General features: G+C 37.2%; 1 protein-coding gene across 1 annotated transcript in view; it reads right to left on the bottom strand.

Annotated features, from left to right (window-relative positions):
* Positions 1-251: 251 nt before the first annotated feature.
* frem1a (Fras1 related extracellular matrix 1a) overlaps positions 252-17,376 on the bottom strand; it is a gene marked incomplete at both ends in the record, with an annotated part of 29,705 nt that continues 12,580 nt past the window's right edge. Inside the window, 21 exons of the mRNA XM_081358497.1 lie at positions 252-454; positions 572-657; positions 1,952-2,067; positions 2,169-2,285; positions 2,379-2,540; positions 2,699-2,746; positions 3,643-3,845; positions 3,982-4,128; positions 4,797-4,866; positions 5,008-5,137; positions 5,314-5,458; positions 5,558-5,759; positions 9,656-10,073; positions 10,881-11,145; positions 11,257-11,452; positions 12,408-12,549; positions 12,755-12,899; positions 13,318-13,525; positions 14,630-14,826; positions 14,936-15,121; positions 16,075-16,278. Coding sequence (XP_081214623.1) covers positions 252-454; positions 572-657; positions 1,952-2,067; positions 2,169-2,285; positions 2,379-2,540; positions 2,699-2,746; positions 3,643-3,845; positions 3,982-4,128; positions 4,797-4,866; positions 5,008-5,137; positions 5,314-5,458; positions 5,558-5,759; positions 9,656-10,073; positions 10,881-11,145; positions 11,257-11,452; positions 12,408-12,549; positions 12,755-12,899; positions 13,318-13,525; positions 14,630-14,826; positions 14,936-15,121; positions 16,075-16,278 — 3,590 coding nt within the window. The remainder of the gene's footprint in view (positions 455-571; positions 658-1,951; positions 2,068-2,168; positions 2,286-2,378; positions 2,541-2,698; positions 2,747-3,642; positions 3,846-3,981; positions 4,129-4,796; positions 4,867-5,007; positions 5,138-5,313; positions 5,459-5,557; positions 5,760-9,655; positions 10,074-10,880; positions 11,146-11,256; positions 11,453-12,407; positions 12,550-12,754; positions 12,900-13,317; positions 13,526-14,629; positions 14,827-14,935; positions 15,122-16,074; positions 16,279-17,376) is intronic.

Here is a 17,376-nt window from a genome sequence, read left to right as displayed (position 1 = left end):
TGTAGTACTTCCAGATTACATTCATACTCTATAGAATGTACTTTTTTTTAATAATTACTTGTTCAAAATAAGTACCTACTCAAGAGTGTGATTTCAGACACAGCCGTGGTCACGTCACCCTTGGACTAAAGAACGGTGAGTTGACAGCAAACAGTTGTTAATGTGGCCGGTGCTGTTCAGCAGAATCAAACCACATCATGATTACTGTGCACTGAAGAGTGAGAAAGTTCCCTCACATGCTGTGAGCAGTCTTACATTTTAACATAACACACATAACGGTGTCCCTTTCCTTTCTTACAGTCCCGCATCTGCCATTTCGTCTTCCTCCAGACCAGGACACACTTCCTTGTTCCCTTCTTCCTGTTTTTTGGAGGGCTCCGCCTCCAGTTGGTGTAAGTGACAGGCTCTCCACCCACCCACTCCCAGCGGCCTTTACTTTCACGATCATTCAGACCTGTGGTTCAAGAAAAAACAGAGCGATGAGTTCATGTTTAAATCGTATTGCGCTAAAGAACCAGCTTGATAACACTCGTAATCACACTGACTGCAAAGTATTCACAAAAAAAGTTACCAATCCAAAAGGGTTTTCTTTCACTGAAGTCCCACAGCCAGTCCATGTCTCCTTTTGACAAAACACTGACCAGGTTTCCATTAAAGCTTGAGGAAACAGGTATTTAGTTAGTCAACATGAAAGTCACAAACTTGACCATTCTTATATTTTATTGAATACTACAGTGTTTATATAAATTATTTATTCGTGCACATCATTTTTTTTTATTATTATTCATGTTCCTCGTAATCTTTAATCAAAATAACTTCCCCTCCATCTTGCAGCGGCATCTCTTCTCTAATGACGCGTTTACTGGCGCGAGGGCGGGACAACCTGTCACTCACATGAGATCCACCAATAGCAAACCACAACCATCCAATCAATTCCTCATAGAGCTGCACGATTAATCGTTCAAATATGGCGATCTCGATTCAAACACTCACACAATCTTATTCCTAAATGACAACGATTCAACTATGTCTATTAAACCTTTGACAAGTAGCTACGATCACAGCGAACGTTCAGATCTGCACTGGCGCTGTTCAGTTGTCATGTTTCAACCACACGTTATCGTTATTTCTGTGTTACGATAATTCAAATTATCACAGAAGTACTGTGATAAAAGTTTATAATTCAGATATAGTCTGACGTCTATGGTAACAAATCACCTTTTGAAAGTAACTTGAGGCTTCAAATAAAGATTGTATCAATTGCATCGTTACACCAGCAGGAGGCGACAAGGCACTGTTTAAAAGAATCACTGCGTCCGAAATCGCATACTGAGTAGGTGCTACATTTGATGCGAATTTATTTCTCGACCAATAAAAAATATGTTCCATATAGTATGAATGAAATCGGGACGTACTACATCCGCAATGTTGTTATTGTCACATGACTTACCGGCATCGGTTTCGTCGCTTCACTTCATTCATAAATTCTCTTCCGTGGCCTCAGGGGATAGTAAAGTGTCCATCGTTTGCTAACTTCAGAATCTCGCCGGAAGTAGTGGGTCATCCGGGGACTTTTCAGCTAATGTTTTTCGAATACTATGTATTCCGCCAAACTACTCTGTTGCCATACTGTTTTTCGCATAGTAGGGAAGTATTCGATTTCAGACACAGCGAATGTGTTTGTCATAGAATCATTCATTCAAGAGATTTGTTCAAAAACACTGATTCATCACTAATGAAACAAATGAAGTCTTAATGAGCGAGTCGTTGAATCATTTATTCAAACTGATAAAAAAAAAAAAATGAACAAATTAATTCAATATTTTTTAAATAGACTGCAGTCATTAACAACTACCGTCGACTCATCCAGACTGCAGATCGGGACAAAAGTCTTGGAGTGTATTCCAGCCTTATAAGTCATAATTGGTGGTATTATTGTTTTTTGTCTCACCTTTCTCTGCAGGCCCGCACCGCAGCGCTCCACGTGGCTTTGCGCTCTGTGCTCAGAATATAACAGTAGTCGTTGTGGTACGTCCATCCTCGAGGACATTTCTGTGCTTTCACAGTCTGAGCGAGTACAGAAAAGACAAATATTCAAATCATCTCATGAAATGTAGAAACTGAAGATCTAGTCATCATGATTTAATCGAAATATGAATGTGAATGACCTCATTAGTAGGTGTCCAGGGCCTCCAAGAGACTCCATTACAGTGAAACATCTGACCTGAGCTGTCGTTGTAATGGAGGAAGCCACTGAGCTCTGGAGAACAGGGTTTAGAAGAAGGCTTGGGAGAGAGACAACCAAACACGCAGGTTTATTTGCACAAGATTACTCAAATTAATTTGATGATTTCAAGACACGCTCACAGAACTCTTACCCGAGTCCCAGAAGGCTGCAGAACTCTGTCAGTTTGCTGTAGTTTTGTCCTGAGTGAAGGAGCGCGCTGCTGCCCCCAGCTGGTCACCTGCACCTGTGCCTTTCTGTCAGTCATGGAGTCAGCGTTGTCCTCCTCCACCGCCATCGATACCATGCCGTGATACTGTAAGTTATTGATAAAATGAATATGATGTTAAGAATAATAACAAAATTATAGTATCATCATTTAAGATCAATAATGTTCTTGGATATAACCCAGATACATCTAGTCACAACTGCAGCTACACATCTCCTCTACTGCCATTGTTTTATTCCACTTACTCTGTAAATGACATCAGATCCTTGACGAATGATTTCCGAAGGCTGAACCTCTGGATGAAAGTGCTTTAGAGTATTCAGAATATATATATATATATATATATATATATATATATATATATATATATATATATATATATATATATATATATATATATATATATATATATATTAGGGCTGTCAAACGATTAATCGCGATTGGAATTGCATCCAAAATAAAAGTTTGTTTTTACATAATACATGTGTGTGTACGGTGGATAATTAATTTCTATATATAAATACACACACATGCATGTATATATTTAAGAAAATGTGTTATTTATATATAAAATATTTATATATAATATAAATTATATATAATATACAGTAAATATATATACACAGTATATACATGCAAATATTTCTTAAATATATACATGCGTGTGTGTATTTATATATAGAAAATAATTATACACCGTACACACACATGTATTATGTAAAAACAAACTTTTATTTTGGATGCGATTAATCGCGATTAATCGTTTGACAGCCCTAATATATATATATATATATATATATATATATATATATATATATATATATATATAAATACAGAAAAAAAATATATAGTGTAAACAAATAAAATTTAGATTTAATAAAAATTAAATAAATGTTGCCATGGCGGCTAAGAGAAATAACTAGAAGTACTGAAATTACTAAAACTTAAATGAATAAAGCTAAAAAAGGAATAGAAGATTATATTTTGAAATAGAAACTAAAATTGAAAATGAAAACTCCAAATATTTAAAAGCCATTAAAAACCTTTATACTGTAGTATAACATAGGCTACATAGTATGCAAATTTTATACCATAAATAATACCAATAGATAGATATATAGATAGAAAATGTCAGATGATATATATATATGTATATGTATAATGTGTGTATATTCTGATACTAACTTACCACTTTTCCATTCCCAAAGACTCTGAGTCTTTTCTTTGCAGTGGAGGGAGCTTCAGCTGTTATATCTCCATCACCTCTGATATAGCCCTGAGAGAAGGGTAATGTTTCCACCTGGATGGAGCCGTGCTGAGGGTACGGGCCTGGCTCAACCTCCTGGCCTTGAATACTAGCTCCTGCTTTGATTCTGTTCTCTCTGCACTGCCCTTTAGAAACACCCAACAAATGACCTTACAGACATTACGTGACGTTTCATCATCACGTGAAAAAAGTAGGATCAAAATTATTGCTATATTCATTAAAGGAACTGTTCAACCAAATATATGGGCAATCTGCACTAACCCTTTGTGTCCTTTATGAAGATGGTGGCTTTAGATTTGTCTTTCAGCACTGCACCCACCGGAGATACCAAGGTAACCTCAAATTTCTCATCACCTTCCTCTAAAGAATCCTGAACAATCTCCACTCTCCATACTCGACTGACCATCCCTGAGAAAAGACGCAAGGACACGTTAGCAATGATTAAAGCATTGAATTATCTTCTGTGGGATCTTATTGTAGCATCTTGATTCATTATTTTATTTATTTAAAGGGGTGGTTGATTATGATTTCACTTTTCTTTTCTAACTTAATTTACATAGACCTCCACCCCAAGAACGTGATTTATAAATTATCATGACAGAATATGCTAATCAATGACTAGAAGAATTCCACATAAGCTACATAAATTCATCAACTAACCATTCAGAAATGTCCTGTTGCATTCTACATGTTGTCACTTCTTCTCGAGTCTCTCCATCATTGTCCAACTCCGGTTTGAACATAAAAGGCTAAAAGTTTTTGAAATTTTCAGTGCTGTCTGCGTGAGGTAATCAGAGCTGCTAACACACGCGCAAGAGCTCTTGAAGCTCCGCCCCCTGTGCTGGGAGCAGCAGCTCATTTGCATTTAAAGGGACAGATACAAAAACGGTGTTTTTGCTCACCCTCAAAAAGTGATCATTTTAACATGCTATAAAAAATATATCTGTGGGGTATTTTGAGCTAAAACTTCACATACACACTTTGGGGACATCAGAGACGTATTTTACATCTTATGAAAAGGCCATTATACCACCCCTTTAGGAAAACCCTAAGAAAATCCCAGTGTTTCAATTTACCTGGGTCAAACTGAATCAAAGATGAAGCCGGTATAAAATCCTTTCCAGCAGATGCTGTTAGTTCTTTCACCTATGGAGATAAAAAAAAAAGATATATATATATATATATATATATATATATATATATATATATATATATATATATATATATATATATTCTGCAGAAGAATAAAAAAACAATCAAATAAACAAATAAAGCTATACGCAATACCTGTACAGTCACATAAGACGAGTCCTGCACATTCCCCTTCCTCTGGATGGTTAATGAGACTGACCCCTGACTCTCACATATGATATGCTGAGTCCTGGTCAGCTCCACACTGGCCCAGCTAAACTCCAATCTGACAAAGGGAGTAATATTACACATCCTAATATACACAAACAACATGCCATTCAAGTGTACAGTATGTGTGGAGGTGTGATGTTCCATAATACATTGAGAAAACTATTTATGGCCAATGGAAATATATATATATATTTTTTTTTTTTAAACAACATTTCAAAGCGCAAGGTTTACTTGTGAGTGGGTCCAGATTTGCCCAGTGCATCAGACACGGCAAACTCCAGGCTGTCAGTTAAAGAGTCCAGAGCAGAGTTTATGATGTAGAGGATATTCCTTCTGTTCAGATCCCTCTGAGAGAAACGATGCCTCACAAACTCACCTACGCACATGTCAAAGATTATACAGGATGTAAACACATTATTACAGACAGGAAGACTAGATCTAGATAGATGGATACACAGACAGACAGACCTCTCACCATTGGTATAATTTTCCAGGTATCCAAAGTAAGGCGGTCTGAGGATGTGATAGATCAGATCACCGTCTGCAGAGTTCTTATCCTGAGCCTTAAGCTCTCTGGAGGAAATAAAGATCCCATAACGACCATCTTTGAGGAGCTCCACTCTCCACAGGGTTTCCAGCACTGCTATCTGTGGAGCGGAGCTGTCGAGAGCTTCAATCTGTGGCACACACATCATTTCACGGGATTAAAAGTTGGAAAACAATGACAGACAAACAATAATCAGAGTGAGTGAACACAAATCAGACATTTGCAGACATGATGTTACTTCTCCCATTGCTACACTTTATTGAGTATAATCAAATCATTGAACATCTTAAATGTTAGGTATTACAAAATTTATGAATTCCCGCTGTGGTGGAGATAATAATAATAATAATAATACATTTTATTTGAAAGGCGCCTTTCTGACACTCAGGGTCACCGTACAGGCATACATAAAAGTTACTACATAAAACAAATGATAAAATAATGGAAGAAATAAATTAAAAACCAGTTAAAATCAATTAGAATTACAGATGAATGGATGTTACAATGAATAGGCTTGTTTAAACAGATAGGTTTTGAGTCCAGATTTGAAATGAGGGAATGAGTCCATATTTCTGAGATGAGGTGGAAGGGAGTTCCAAAGGCGGGGAGCAGAGCGGCTGAATGCTCTGCTCCCCATTGTGGTGAGACGGGCAGGTGGGACGGACAGGTATAATGAGGAGGAGGATCTGAGAGAGCGAGATGGAGTGGGAACATGGAGGAGGTCAGATAGATAAGGGGGTGAGAGGTTGTGGATGGCTTTGAATGTCCGCAAGAGGACTTTGAACTGGATACGGGACTGTATAGGGAGCCAGTGGAGCTGCTGGAGGACAGGAGTGATGTGATGGATGGAGGGGGTTCGGGTAATGATTCGGGCAGCTGAATTCTGGACTAATTGAAGTTTACGGAGGGATTTGTGAGGGAGGCCCAAGAGAAGTGAATTACAATAGTCTAGACGTGAAGTGACAAGGCTGTGGACAAGAATGGCGGCAGAGTGGGGGGTAAGGGAGGGGCGAAGACGATTAATGTTACGTAAATGGAAGTAGGCTGACCGGGTGATGTTATTGATGTGTGATTGAAATGATAGTGTGCTATCCAGGATGACACCCAGACTCTTAACCTGAGGGGAAGGTGAGACGGAGGAGTTATCAGTTGTGATGGAAAAACTGTTGGTTTTGGATAATGTGGATTTGGTGCCAATGAGGAGAACCTCGGTTTTATCACTGTTAAGTTTAAGGAAGTTGAGGGTAAACCAGGATTTTATTTCAGCAATGCAATCGGTGAGGGTAGTAGGTGGGAGAGTGACTGAGGGCTTTGTGGTGAGGTAGAGCTGGATGTCATCCGCGTAGCAGTGGAAAGTAACATTGAATTTACGGAGAATATTGCCAAGGGGAAGAAGGTAGATGATAAAGAGAAGGGGCCCCAGGACAGAGCCCTGGGGCACACCTGTAGTGACGGGGGAGGGAATGGATTTGAATGACTTAAGCTGAACGAACTGAGTGTGGCCAGAGAGGTAGGATGTGAGCCAGTTTAGTGGAGTGTGGGTAAGACCAATGGATGACAGTCTATTGAGGAGGGTGGTGTGACAGATAGTGTCAAAGGCCGCACTCAGGTCAAGGAGGATTAGGATGGTGAGTAGTCCAGAGTCAGCTGCCATGAGGAGGTCGTTGGTGAGTTTTATAAGTGCTGTTTCAGTGCTGTGGAGTGGGCGGAAACCGGACTGGAACTGTTCATAGAGATTGTTATGAGAAAGGTGAGAATGGATTTGAGTGGCAACTGTTTTTTCAAGGATTTTGGAAATGTAAGGTAGGTTGGAAATAGGACGGAAGTTGTTGAAATCGGAGGGGTCAGCGCCAGGCTTTTTCAAGATAGGTGTAATGACAGCAGTTTTGAAGGATGTAGGGACAGTTCCAGTGGTGAGAGAGGAGTGAATGATGGCCGAGATGATGGGGAGCAGAGAAGGGAGGCAGGATTTGACAAGATGTGTAGGTAGAGGGTCGAGTTGACGTGGACAGTTTGGATTTCTGGATGAGTTCGGTGAGTTCTGAGAGAGAGGGCAGGTGAAAAGAAGAGAGTGTGTGTGTGGGTGGATGAAGGTCAGCAAAGGTGTGAAGATGGTGTGAAATGGAGTCAAGGTGTTGATGGATATTGTAGATTTCAGCAGTGAAGAATGACATTATGGAGTTACAGAAGAAAGTTGTATACAAATGGGGAGGCAAAGCGTCCTGTGGTTGAGTGATATTGTTTAAAATAGTGAAAAGTGACAAAAGTGAAAAGATATCGATAAATAACTTTTAGCAAGAGAGGCGTTTTGGATGTTTCATTTACAGACAATGGGCCCTATCTTGCACCCAGCGCAATTGACTTTGTACACCGACGCATGTATCATTCCTATTTTGCACCGGCGCAAAGCGCGCTTTTCCCTCCACAGAAACACGTCGCTAAACTAGGGAATGAACTTGCGCTCCCGGGGGCGGTTCAGCGCAAAAAAGGAGGCGTGTTCCGGCGCAAACGTTCCTTCATGCTATTTTGCAGGTTTAGAAAACAATTGCGCCACTAACCAGGAAAAAATAGTTTAAAGTCAGTGGCGCGTTGCGCATGTTATTCATATGCTATTTTAAGGGCGCATGCTTGGCCATAATCAATGTAGCGTGTGCACAACGCGCATACACTTTGATTCTGTCATCTACACAGAAGCAGCAGTTTTCATTTTTGCAAATCATACATTATTACGATAGATAGATAGATAGATAGATAGATAGATAGATAGATAGATAGATAGATAGATAGATAGATAGATAGATAGATAGATAGATAGATAGATAGATAGATAGATAGATAGATAGATAGATAGATAGATAGATAGACAACTTATTATAAAAGCATACATCTAGCTTACACATTTACCCAAATTATCATACGCCTTTTTAACCGAAGTTAATTTGGGTGGGTTTCTCCATCCCCAACCTCCCTGGTGGAGGTGGAGGTTGCAACAAGAGCGTTGCTCTCCTCGGCTGTGAACCGCTCCTGGCGCGCGCCTGGCAAATCCGCCGTTATAATAGGAATCCGCTTTAGAAAAAGCACGTCTGCTCTTAAAGGGAATGTGAGATGACGCTCTGATTGGTTTATTTCACGTTACGCCCAAACCACACCTATGAATAATGAAGCTACTTCAGACCAACCCATTTTAGATTTGCGCCGGGCGCAAGAGTCATTTATCCCGCCGGGAAAATAGCAATAGCGCCAAGACCCGCCCACAAAGTTACTTGCGCTTTGCACTTTGACACTTGCGTTTCAGATCGTTAAAATAGGGCCCTATGTCTCCTTTGGGTTTAAAAGAGGATTATGATTATTTAAAATTATTGGTAACACTTTGCAATAAGGTTCATTAGTTTACCTTAGTTAACATGAAGAATTAACAATACTTTATTAATCTTAGTTAATATTAATTTCAACATTTACTAATACGCTATTAAAATCAAAGGTTGTATTTCTTAACAGTAGTTAATGCATTGTGAACTAACATGAACAAATAATGAACAGCTGGATTTTTATTAACTAATATTAACAAAGATTAATAAATACTGTAACAAATGAATTGCTCATTGTTAGTTCATGTTGGTTAATACATTAACTAATGCTAACTAATGAACCTAATTGTAAAGTGTTACCAAATTATTTTGTAAATTATTATTATTTTTTGGGTCACAATGTTTATGAATGGCATTTTTTTCCTGAAGTGTTATTGTTCCTATTATTATTATTGATTTGTTGTTCCAGATGGAGTTGAAATAGAGTCTGTGGATTGATTGTCTGATTATGATCACCTGAAGATTTGTAGTGTTTTCTATATAACCACTGAATTGTTACACTGACGAAGGCAGAGAGCCGAAATGTCTGCCTTGTTTTTTATCTCCTGCTTGAACTTGATAAAAAAAAAAAGTTACAGTGCAGACCTTTTTGAATTTTTAAAAATAGGTACAAAAAAATAAATAAATTTTTTTTCCAAAACAAATGATTGCAACTAACTTGAAGAGTGAAGAAGACCGGCTCAGTTTGCACTTTTCCTTCCAGCAGGAATCCTCTTTCTGTGCTGTCAGAGGCTGTGAATCTGAAGCGATCGATCTGAGAAGCTCCTCCAGAGTGTCTGTATGAAACAGCCAGATCCTGAATGTTCTGCTGGGTAAAACTGCTACCAGCCACCAGTGTCTGTCCCTTCAAAAGCAACTGGCCATACTGGGGAGGGTGGACCACCTTGTAGCTCAAGGCAGTGTGTGGGCTGTCAGGATCAGACAGGAATAAGGCATCAGGTGTCAAAGTTATGGTGGACCCCTGGGGAACCCGTAGACCAGTGTTGTGCACTAGTGTGGGCAGAACCTCATCAGTCATTTCCACTAAGATCTCCAGGGTCCCGTTGCGAGTTGATATGCCATTGCTGACCACAAACCTATGGATAATGTAGACATATTGAACAAAGACACAAAGGACAAATCAACAATCTTTATGGTACAGCTGCACAGGAATTCAATAAAATGAAACAAAATTTAAGATAAACAAAAAGGTTACTCACATCTGGGTAATATTTCACCCCACAATAAATAAATATAGAAATAAGAAATTATATTTTGACAGTAAGCCTATATCCACAAGAAATAATAATAAATAGTTATTATATAGTAGACACACTGTATATATACACATTACAGATTATATTATTGTTTAATTAATATTGATTTAGTTACAGTACTTACAATATGTGTGCAAATTGTGCTTAATTGCCCATATAATGTCAAAATTCTTGTTACTGATGTTCCTAATGTCAAAAAGTATATAAAAATAAAAAAATATATAGATTTTTTATATAAATATAATATAATAGAATTTATATATATATATATATATATATATATATATATATATACATGCATATATATATATATATATATATATATATATATATAATATAATAGAAAAAAATTATATATTAATATTTAATTATTTTTATATTTATTATATTTAATAATTTTCAATTTTTGCTTAATTATCACAAAGATCATTTTAAAAAGCTCCTAGATGTTTTTAAAACATCATTGCATAATTATGAATATTTATTTAAATATTATTTGTATTATTTATTTAGATTTTGGGGGGAAAATAACTCTATAACATTATTTTGCAAAGTTCAACCATTTAAAAAAAAAAAAAAGGTTGATAATGAACGCAGACTGCATCAGTCCTTGCATGAGGTCCTTACTGCAGGGTCTCTTTAGGTGAAGTGGCTCTGTTGTCATGTACATAACACACCAGGTTTGCTGCTACGTCCAGCTGACTGAACGACTGAATTTTCACGCCGGTGTGTTTGATGTGCTCCACATGACCATGTGCTGGAGGTACAGTGATAACATAGAGCAGCTCCTCCGGCCTGTCAGTGCCGTCTACCGCCAGCAAGACGTCTGTGGTGAGAACCACACGCTCCCCTCGACTAGACCTCACAGGCTTCAGGAACAATGCTATGTCTCCTGCAGATCAGCACAGAGCAGACTTGAAAAGAACTGACTCAGTTGAACAATTTGCTGATAACTCTTGGAATATAGGATGCATATCATCAGGAAATAAAAGCAGCAGCCCACCTTTCTCCAGTTCTTTGACTGTTATGTGGAAGCGTTGAGCAGGAGAGAGGTTCTTGCCGTCCATCAGGTGAAAGACAAAGAAGTCAGCAGCGGGTGCTCCAGGATGACTGGTGTGAAGGTACCGTAACAGGTTCATATCCAAAACCTGCTGAGAGCAGTTCATTCCTGCAGATACAGACACCCATTCTGTGCCGACCTGAGGAACAGCAAACATTCTGGGTTTGTTCACACACACACACACATATATTTATATATATATATATATATATATATATATATATATATATATATATATATATATATATATATATATATATATATATATATATATATATATATATATATATATATTAGAGCTGGGCAAAAAAAAACAGATTTTTCGATTAATTAAAAACAAAATTTATGGTCGATTGAAAAATTTATTCTCAAAGGCCATGAATTGATTTTTCTATCACCCAAAAGCCAGTATTAGTTTTCCTACACTTTTCATAGGCTTGCAGCCTCCATGTTACAGCTAATGCTGTGAGATTTTATGTTTGTTTTATCTTAAACATAAAATAACCTGATCCTGTTTGATCAAGGCATGCGACTGTTCTGAATTGTCCAATTTTCAGCATCAATTTTTCATCTTGCATCAAAATCCTGTCTATTCTTTGTATGCATTTGAAATCTAGAGTTGGCTTCTGTTTAATGTACCCAAGTGTACCTAAAATAAAGAGAGTTTAAAACAGGTTTGTGGCTCTTAATTTCTTTTTATTAATTAACTTTCTTTTTAATAAATATAGGATTTGTATTAAATCTATATTCATTGAGTCGAATCGGGAATCGAAAATCTAATTTAGAATCGAAATTGAAAATCGAATCGAGAATCGAAATCGAATCGAATTGAGAGCTTGTGAATCGAAATCGAATCGAATTGAGAGCTTGTGATTCGAAATCAAATCGAATTGGAACATCTGAATCGATACCCAACCCTAATATATATATATATACATCTTGCTAGTATCGGGTTGGTCCCGCTTCTGCCTTCAGAACTGCCTTAATTCTTCATGGCATATATTCAAAGGTTCAGGAAACATTTCTCAGAGACTTTGGTATTTTTGGCAGTAAGAGATTAGATATTTTTCTCACTGCATATTGAGCAAACTGACCTTCATCTGAATGACACCATGTCTCGGTATGCTCTCAAACACATAGATGATGTCAGAAGAAGAAGTGTCTTTGTCGTGAGCACTAAGAACAGCACTGGAGATCAGTCTGGACTCTCCAGTCTCCATCTCCAGGCCAGTGTTCCTGCAAATAAATTATAGTGTGTTTTTCTTTTCCACAGAGACTTACCACTTAATGTGATAGGCTATAATGTCTTCAACATTTATGGTTTGAATGTATCGAGTAGTGAGCGATTCATAATCATGTTACAACAAATAAACTAATGTATAATTTATTGATGAATAATGGGAAAGCATGATTCACTTCAATGATATTTATCTGCAATTACCGGATAATTTGTGGCTCCTCATCATTGACAGGCAGTACTTTAACCTGCACGTGTTTCTGGAGCTGGTGTTTTCCGTCAGAGAGCTGAACAATAAATCCGTCCTGCTCACTCTCAGAGTCATCGTGCATGTACATCAGAGTCATGCCTGAGGACAGAGCAAGAAAAAAAAAATTTGTCTGATGTATTATTAAAAAACAAAACAAAAAGGTTGGGGACGCATTAAATCATGCAACAATCACGCATTTTGCCCAGCTCTAATCGTATATATATACACACACACATACACACACAGTAGGTAGTCAACCAAAATGCCTATTACTACCGCGGATGTGCCGCTGCGTGTACAACCCAGTTACATGTGACACTTGTTTGCGAAATCACCAATAGGTGGCGCAAAGGGACTTGGAACACGTTTTACTTGAATAATGAAAATGATAAAATAATGAAATTACTGGTAATACAGGTATATATATATATATATATATATATATAACAAATAGACTATATCATCAATATCTGTTTTGACTGTAGTCAAAAGAAAAACGTAAAAGACTTTAAAGTACCACTCCTGAGGTCGTCCATAGTGAAGTGCTCCACAGGGATCTCAGATCCGTGCTTGTAATGCGGCACATGATTGCCATGTGGGAGACTCACGATGGAGCCGTGCTGAGGCTGCTGGACTATGCTGAACATTAAACGGTCTCTGGGAACATCAAGATCCACCGCACTGATTATAGATGGGTCCAACTCTTTCATATCTCCCTCCCGAACCTAAAAGACAAACGTTGGTCATCACACCTCAACTGATTAGAGCAGTGTTTCTTGATACAGATCATGCCAAATGTATACACACAAACCTACTCGCTTTATTCAGTTATTTAACTATTATATACAAGTCTCTGACTGACTATCTCCTCAAAGTTTTACTTCAAAGTACAATCACTGTGTTTTAATAATCATTTGTTGTGCTTTAAAGAAGTACACATTTTGATGTGTTGACTAACATACAAAGCACATGTAAAAGGCTTGATTATCATTTTAAAGGGATAGTTCATAGTTCATTCTTGTGTTACGCAGCACGTTTGAGCTTCTGGAGGAACCAATGAGGTTTGTTCTCGCACCTCGAGCAGGTTCAGTTGAGCTTCTTTTTGTGTTCGCTGATCAATGTCTATATGTGAATAAAAGCCTGATGTAGCAAGGTTAGATGTTGTGGGAAGGAGGAGGCGGAAACCGGCGAACATTTAAAGACTGTAATAATCATAAAATAAAACAAACACAAAACGAAAGTAAAGACGGCAGCCCCTCAAGGACGACTGACGCCACATATAAAAACAAAACATAACATAAATAGTCCAGGCCTGATCCTCTCTCATCCTTCACTGTCGTCGCTCCTCCTTTTATGCTTCTGCTCCTCTGTGAGAGATACGAGACCGGTGCGTCACGCAGGTGTCACTCATCACCAATTTCGTCCTGCTCGCCACACCTCATTCGCCACACCTCACACCTCTGATTGTAAACATTGCCATTCTTTTCTCTGTATATACAGTATGTGTTGTGCTTAGTTTAGCTGTATTAACCAGTAGTTTCATTTATTAAACCTTGTTCTATTCACAATTGATTGTCTCTGTGTTTGCGGCTCACAAATCAAAGTCACTTTGCTTTTGTACTGTTAGTGCAATATATACAGTAAGAAAGCCTTCTTGGCAAGGAGAATAATTTTTCTTAGAGTTGACAGAAGATTGTACAGTCTGCTTGGTGGACGATTGTAAGGTTAATTCTGAAAGCTAAAACCCATTACAATTAATTACACAGTTTTCCCTTTTGAGCTAATTTGCTACACAGCTGTGTTATTTACAAGATGATTCTCTGACTGACCGTGATGTTTCTGGCCAGGAAGTCTGGAATCTCATCATTGGTCGGACTGATGATGATGTAGAACGGGACTGAAGAGGATTGCTGTTTCCCATCGGACACATGCAACATGAGCTGGTCAGTGGTCGGCTCCATCCTCTGGTGTCTAGACTGAACATAGTTAATGTGTCCATTCAACACATCCCTGTAGGTGAAAGAGGCTAAACGAGGAAAAACCAACAATTCAGGCTCTAGCATTACCATATAATATAACCCAATGCAATGACGCCATTTTAAAACAGTCAAATGCACATAACAGAACTGGCTCACCGATACTGATTCCCATGTTGCTCTTTTCAAATCCTGGACTGGGCAGGATGTTCTCTATGTAGCCAAACTGTGGAGGAGCAACCAGGATGAGCTTGAGATCTTCTGGAGCAGAGTCTTGGTCTTCAACTCTCAGATGGGTCACTGTGATAGAGGCTGACCCTCCTTCATTCACCACAAGCACCTCTCCTGATGTGAAAAAAAATGTGTCATGGACCCTAGCATGTCAGCAAAAAGCAGCAAATGCTACAATATCCCTTGTGAAAAAAAAGTGTGCTTAATGTACTTCAAATGTACTTGTATATTTAAAAAAAAAACTAAAATCTACTTGGAGACAATAGAACATATTAAAATACAAGGCCATTTAAGTGTACTTTCGTGACTCTTTCTTTACACACTTAAGTGCACTTTGTAATAATGTCAAACTTTCAATGTCAAAAGTAATCAAAGTTTAAATTTAAAATACATTTAAAATCAGAATATATTATAATCTTTTGTTGTGCTTTAAAGTACATTTTTCAATACACATGTAAAGTACTTTAGTTATACTAAATTGAAACTTCTTTATTACAAATGTGTAATTGCAAATAAATTTAAATATAGGACATGCAAGTTTTAAAAGAAATGACATTAGTTTACCATAAATGCTTGTCAGTACATTCGGCAGCACTCTTTAACTGTATTTCAAAGACAATAGAAGCAATTATGAAATTACATATAAAGATGTACTTCCTTAAATGGGTCCAAAACCACTCTTAAGTTCAACTAACTGGATTTAATATAAATTTAAACTATAATACATTTTAATTTAATTGCAATTAGCATGCAATTAAGTGTCTGAAAACATTACATTCAGTTCACACTTAAGTTTAAAGAATATTGTTTTATAAGAAGTACTCTCTTTAAAAGTATGCTGGCGTGTAATTCCTTTTCACAAGGGATATGAATCATACTATAAATGAGATTATTGATATTATACAGTAATCAACAACAGTGGTACTAAGAATTAATTTTAATATGTTAAACACAATTAATATCTTGTTTTATAATGTACAAAGGTTTTTCCTTTCTGTAGCTCCTTAATACGTACACATACATACTGCATGTTACAATTACATCAGAAAGAAAAGCTTTCCCATTACCAACAGCAATAGATGGTGGTTGGTTGTTCACAGGATAAACGGTGATATTAAGGTCATAGACAGGCAGGGAATTCTGTATTTCAGGTGTTTGTGCACTGAATATAGTGGCTTTGTCACTGCAACAGGAAGGAAGTAGTCCTGATTCTCCATCAGAGATCACAAACGTGACAATGTCATGACGTGGTTGTAGCCCAATCTCGTGTCCTTTGGAGTAAAATTGATATAAATTTGTTACTTCACAGGTTTATAATCATATTTAACAAACAATATCAAATGCATTTACAGTATACCTTTGCAAAAAAGAAATGCACAATGATTGTGCACTTGTAGTGTACTTAAAGTCTTAAAAGTAATAAAAAAAACTGTACTTGCAGATAATATAATATTAATTAAATAAAAGGCCACTTAAGTGTACTTAAAGAAAGTAGACTTTCATGACTGTTTCTTAATCTTAACACACTTAAGTACACTTTTAAAAAGTGCACTTTGTAATAATGTCAAATTAAATGGGTTTTTTTTGTTATTCAATATTACATTTAAAGTTGCTATATTTTAAATTGCAACTTCACCATTGCAAATATGCAATTACATATTTTATAAAATACATGACATACAAGTTTCAATAGAAATGATCGACATTAAAGTATACCATTATAAAGTTTACCATAAATGCTTGTCAGTATTTTCAGCAGTACACTTTAACTATATTTCAAAGACAACAGAAATAATTAGGAAATTGCATATAAAGATGTACTTAAGTCCTACTTAAGTGGGTCAAAAAAGCACTTTGAAGTTTGCTAATTGCATTTAATAAAATGATTAACTATAAAAATGTGCATGCATCCTTCACAAAATTAATCCATCCGGCTCCAGGGGGATAAACGAAGGCCTTCTGAGGGTAATCCTACGTCATATGCCAGTATCCATCTCCCGTGAACGCGCGTCGACCGTTGCCGGAAGCCAGTTATTTTCATTTATAAAGTTTTAAATTTGTATATTTTTACGACAAAACCGCACGGATTACCCTCAGAAGGCCTTCGTTTATCCCCCTGGAGCCGGATGGATTACTTTTGTGAAGGATGCATGCACATTTTGGGACTTGAAGGAGTGGACCCCATAACTTGACATTATAACCACTGAAAGATCTAAGACATTTTCTAAAATAACTGAAAATGTGTTCGTCTGAAAAACGATTGACATATGCATCTCGAACGGCTTGAGGGTGAGTAAATCATGGGTTTAATATCATTTTTGGCCGAACTATCCCTTTAAGTTCAACTACAGAAAGTGAAATATAAAAAG

Source organism: Scardinius erythrophthalmus (genome assembly GCF_964197995.2).
Source record: "Scardinius erythrophthalmus genome assembly, chromosome: 2".
In the NCBI taxonomy this organism is placed as follows: domain Eukaryota; kingdom Metazoa; phylum Chordata; class Actinopteri; order Cypriniformes; family Leuciscidae; genus Scardinius; species Scardinius erythrophthalmus.
This window is presented reverse-complemented; position numbering and strand designations above follow the sequence as displayed.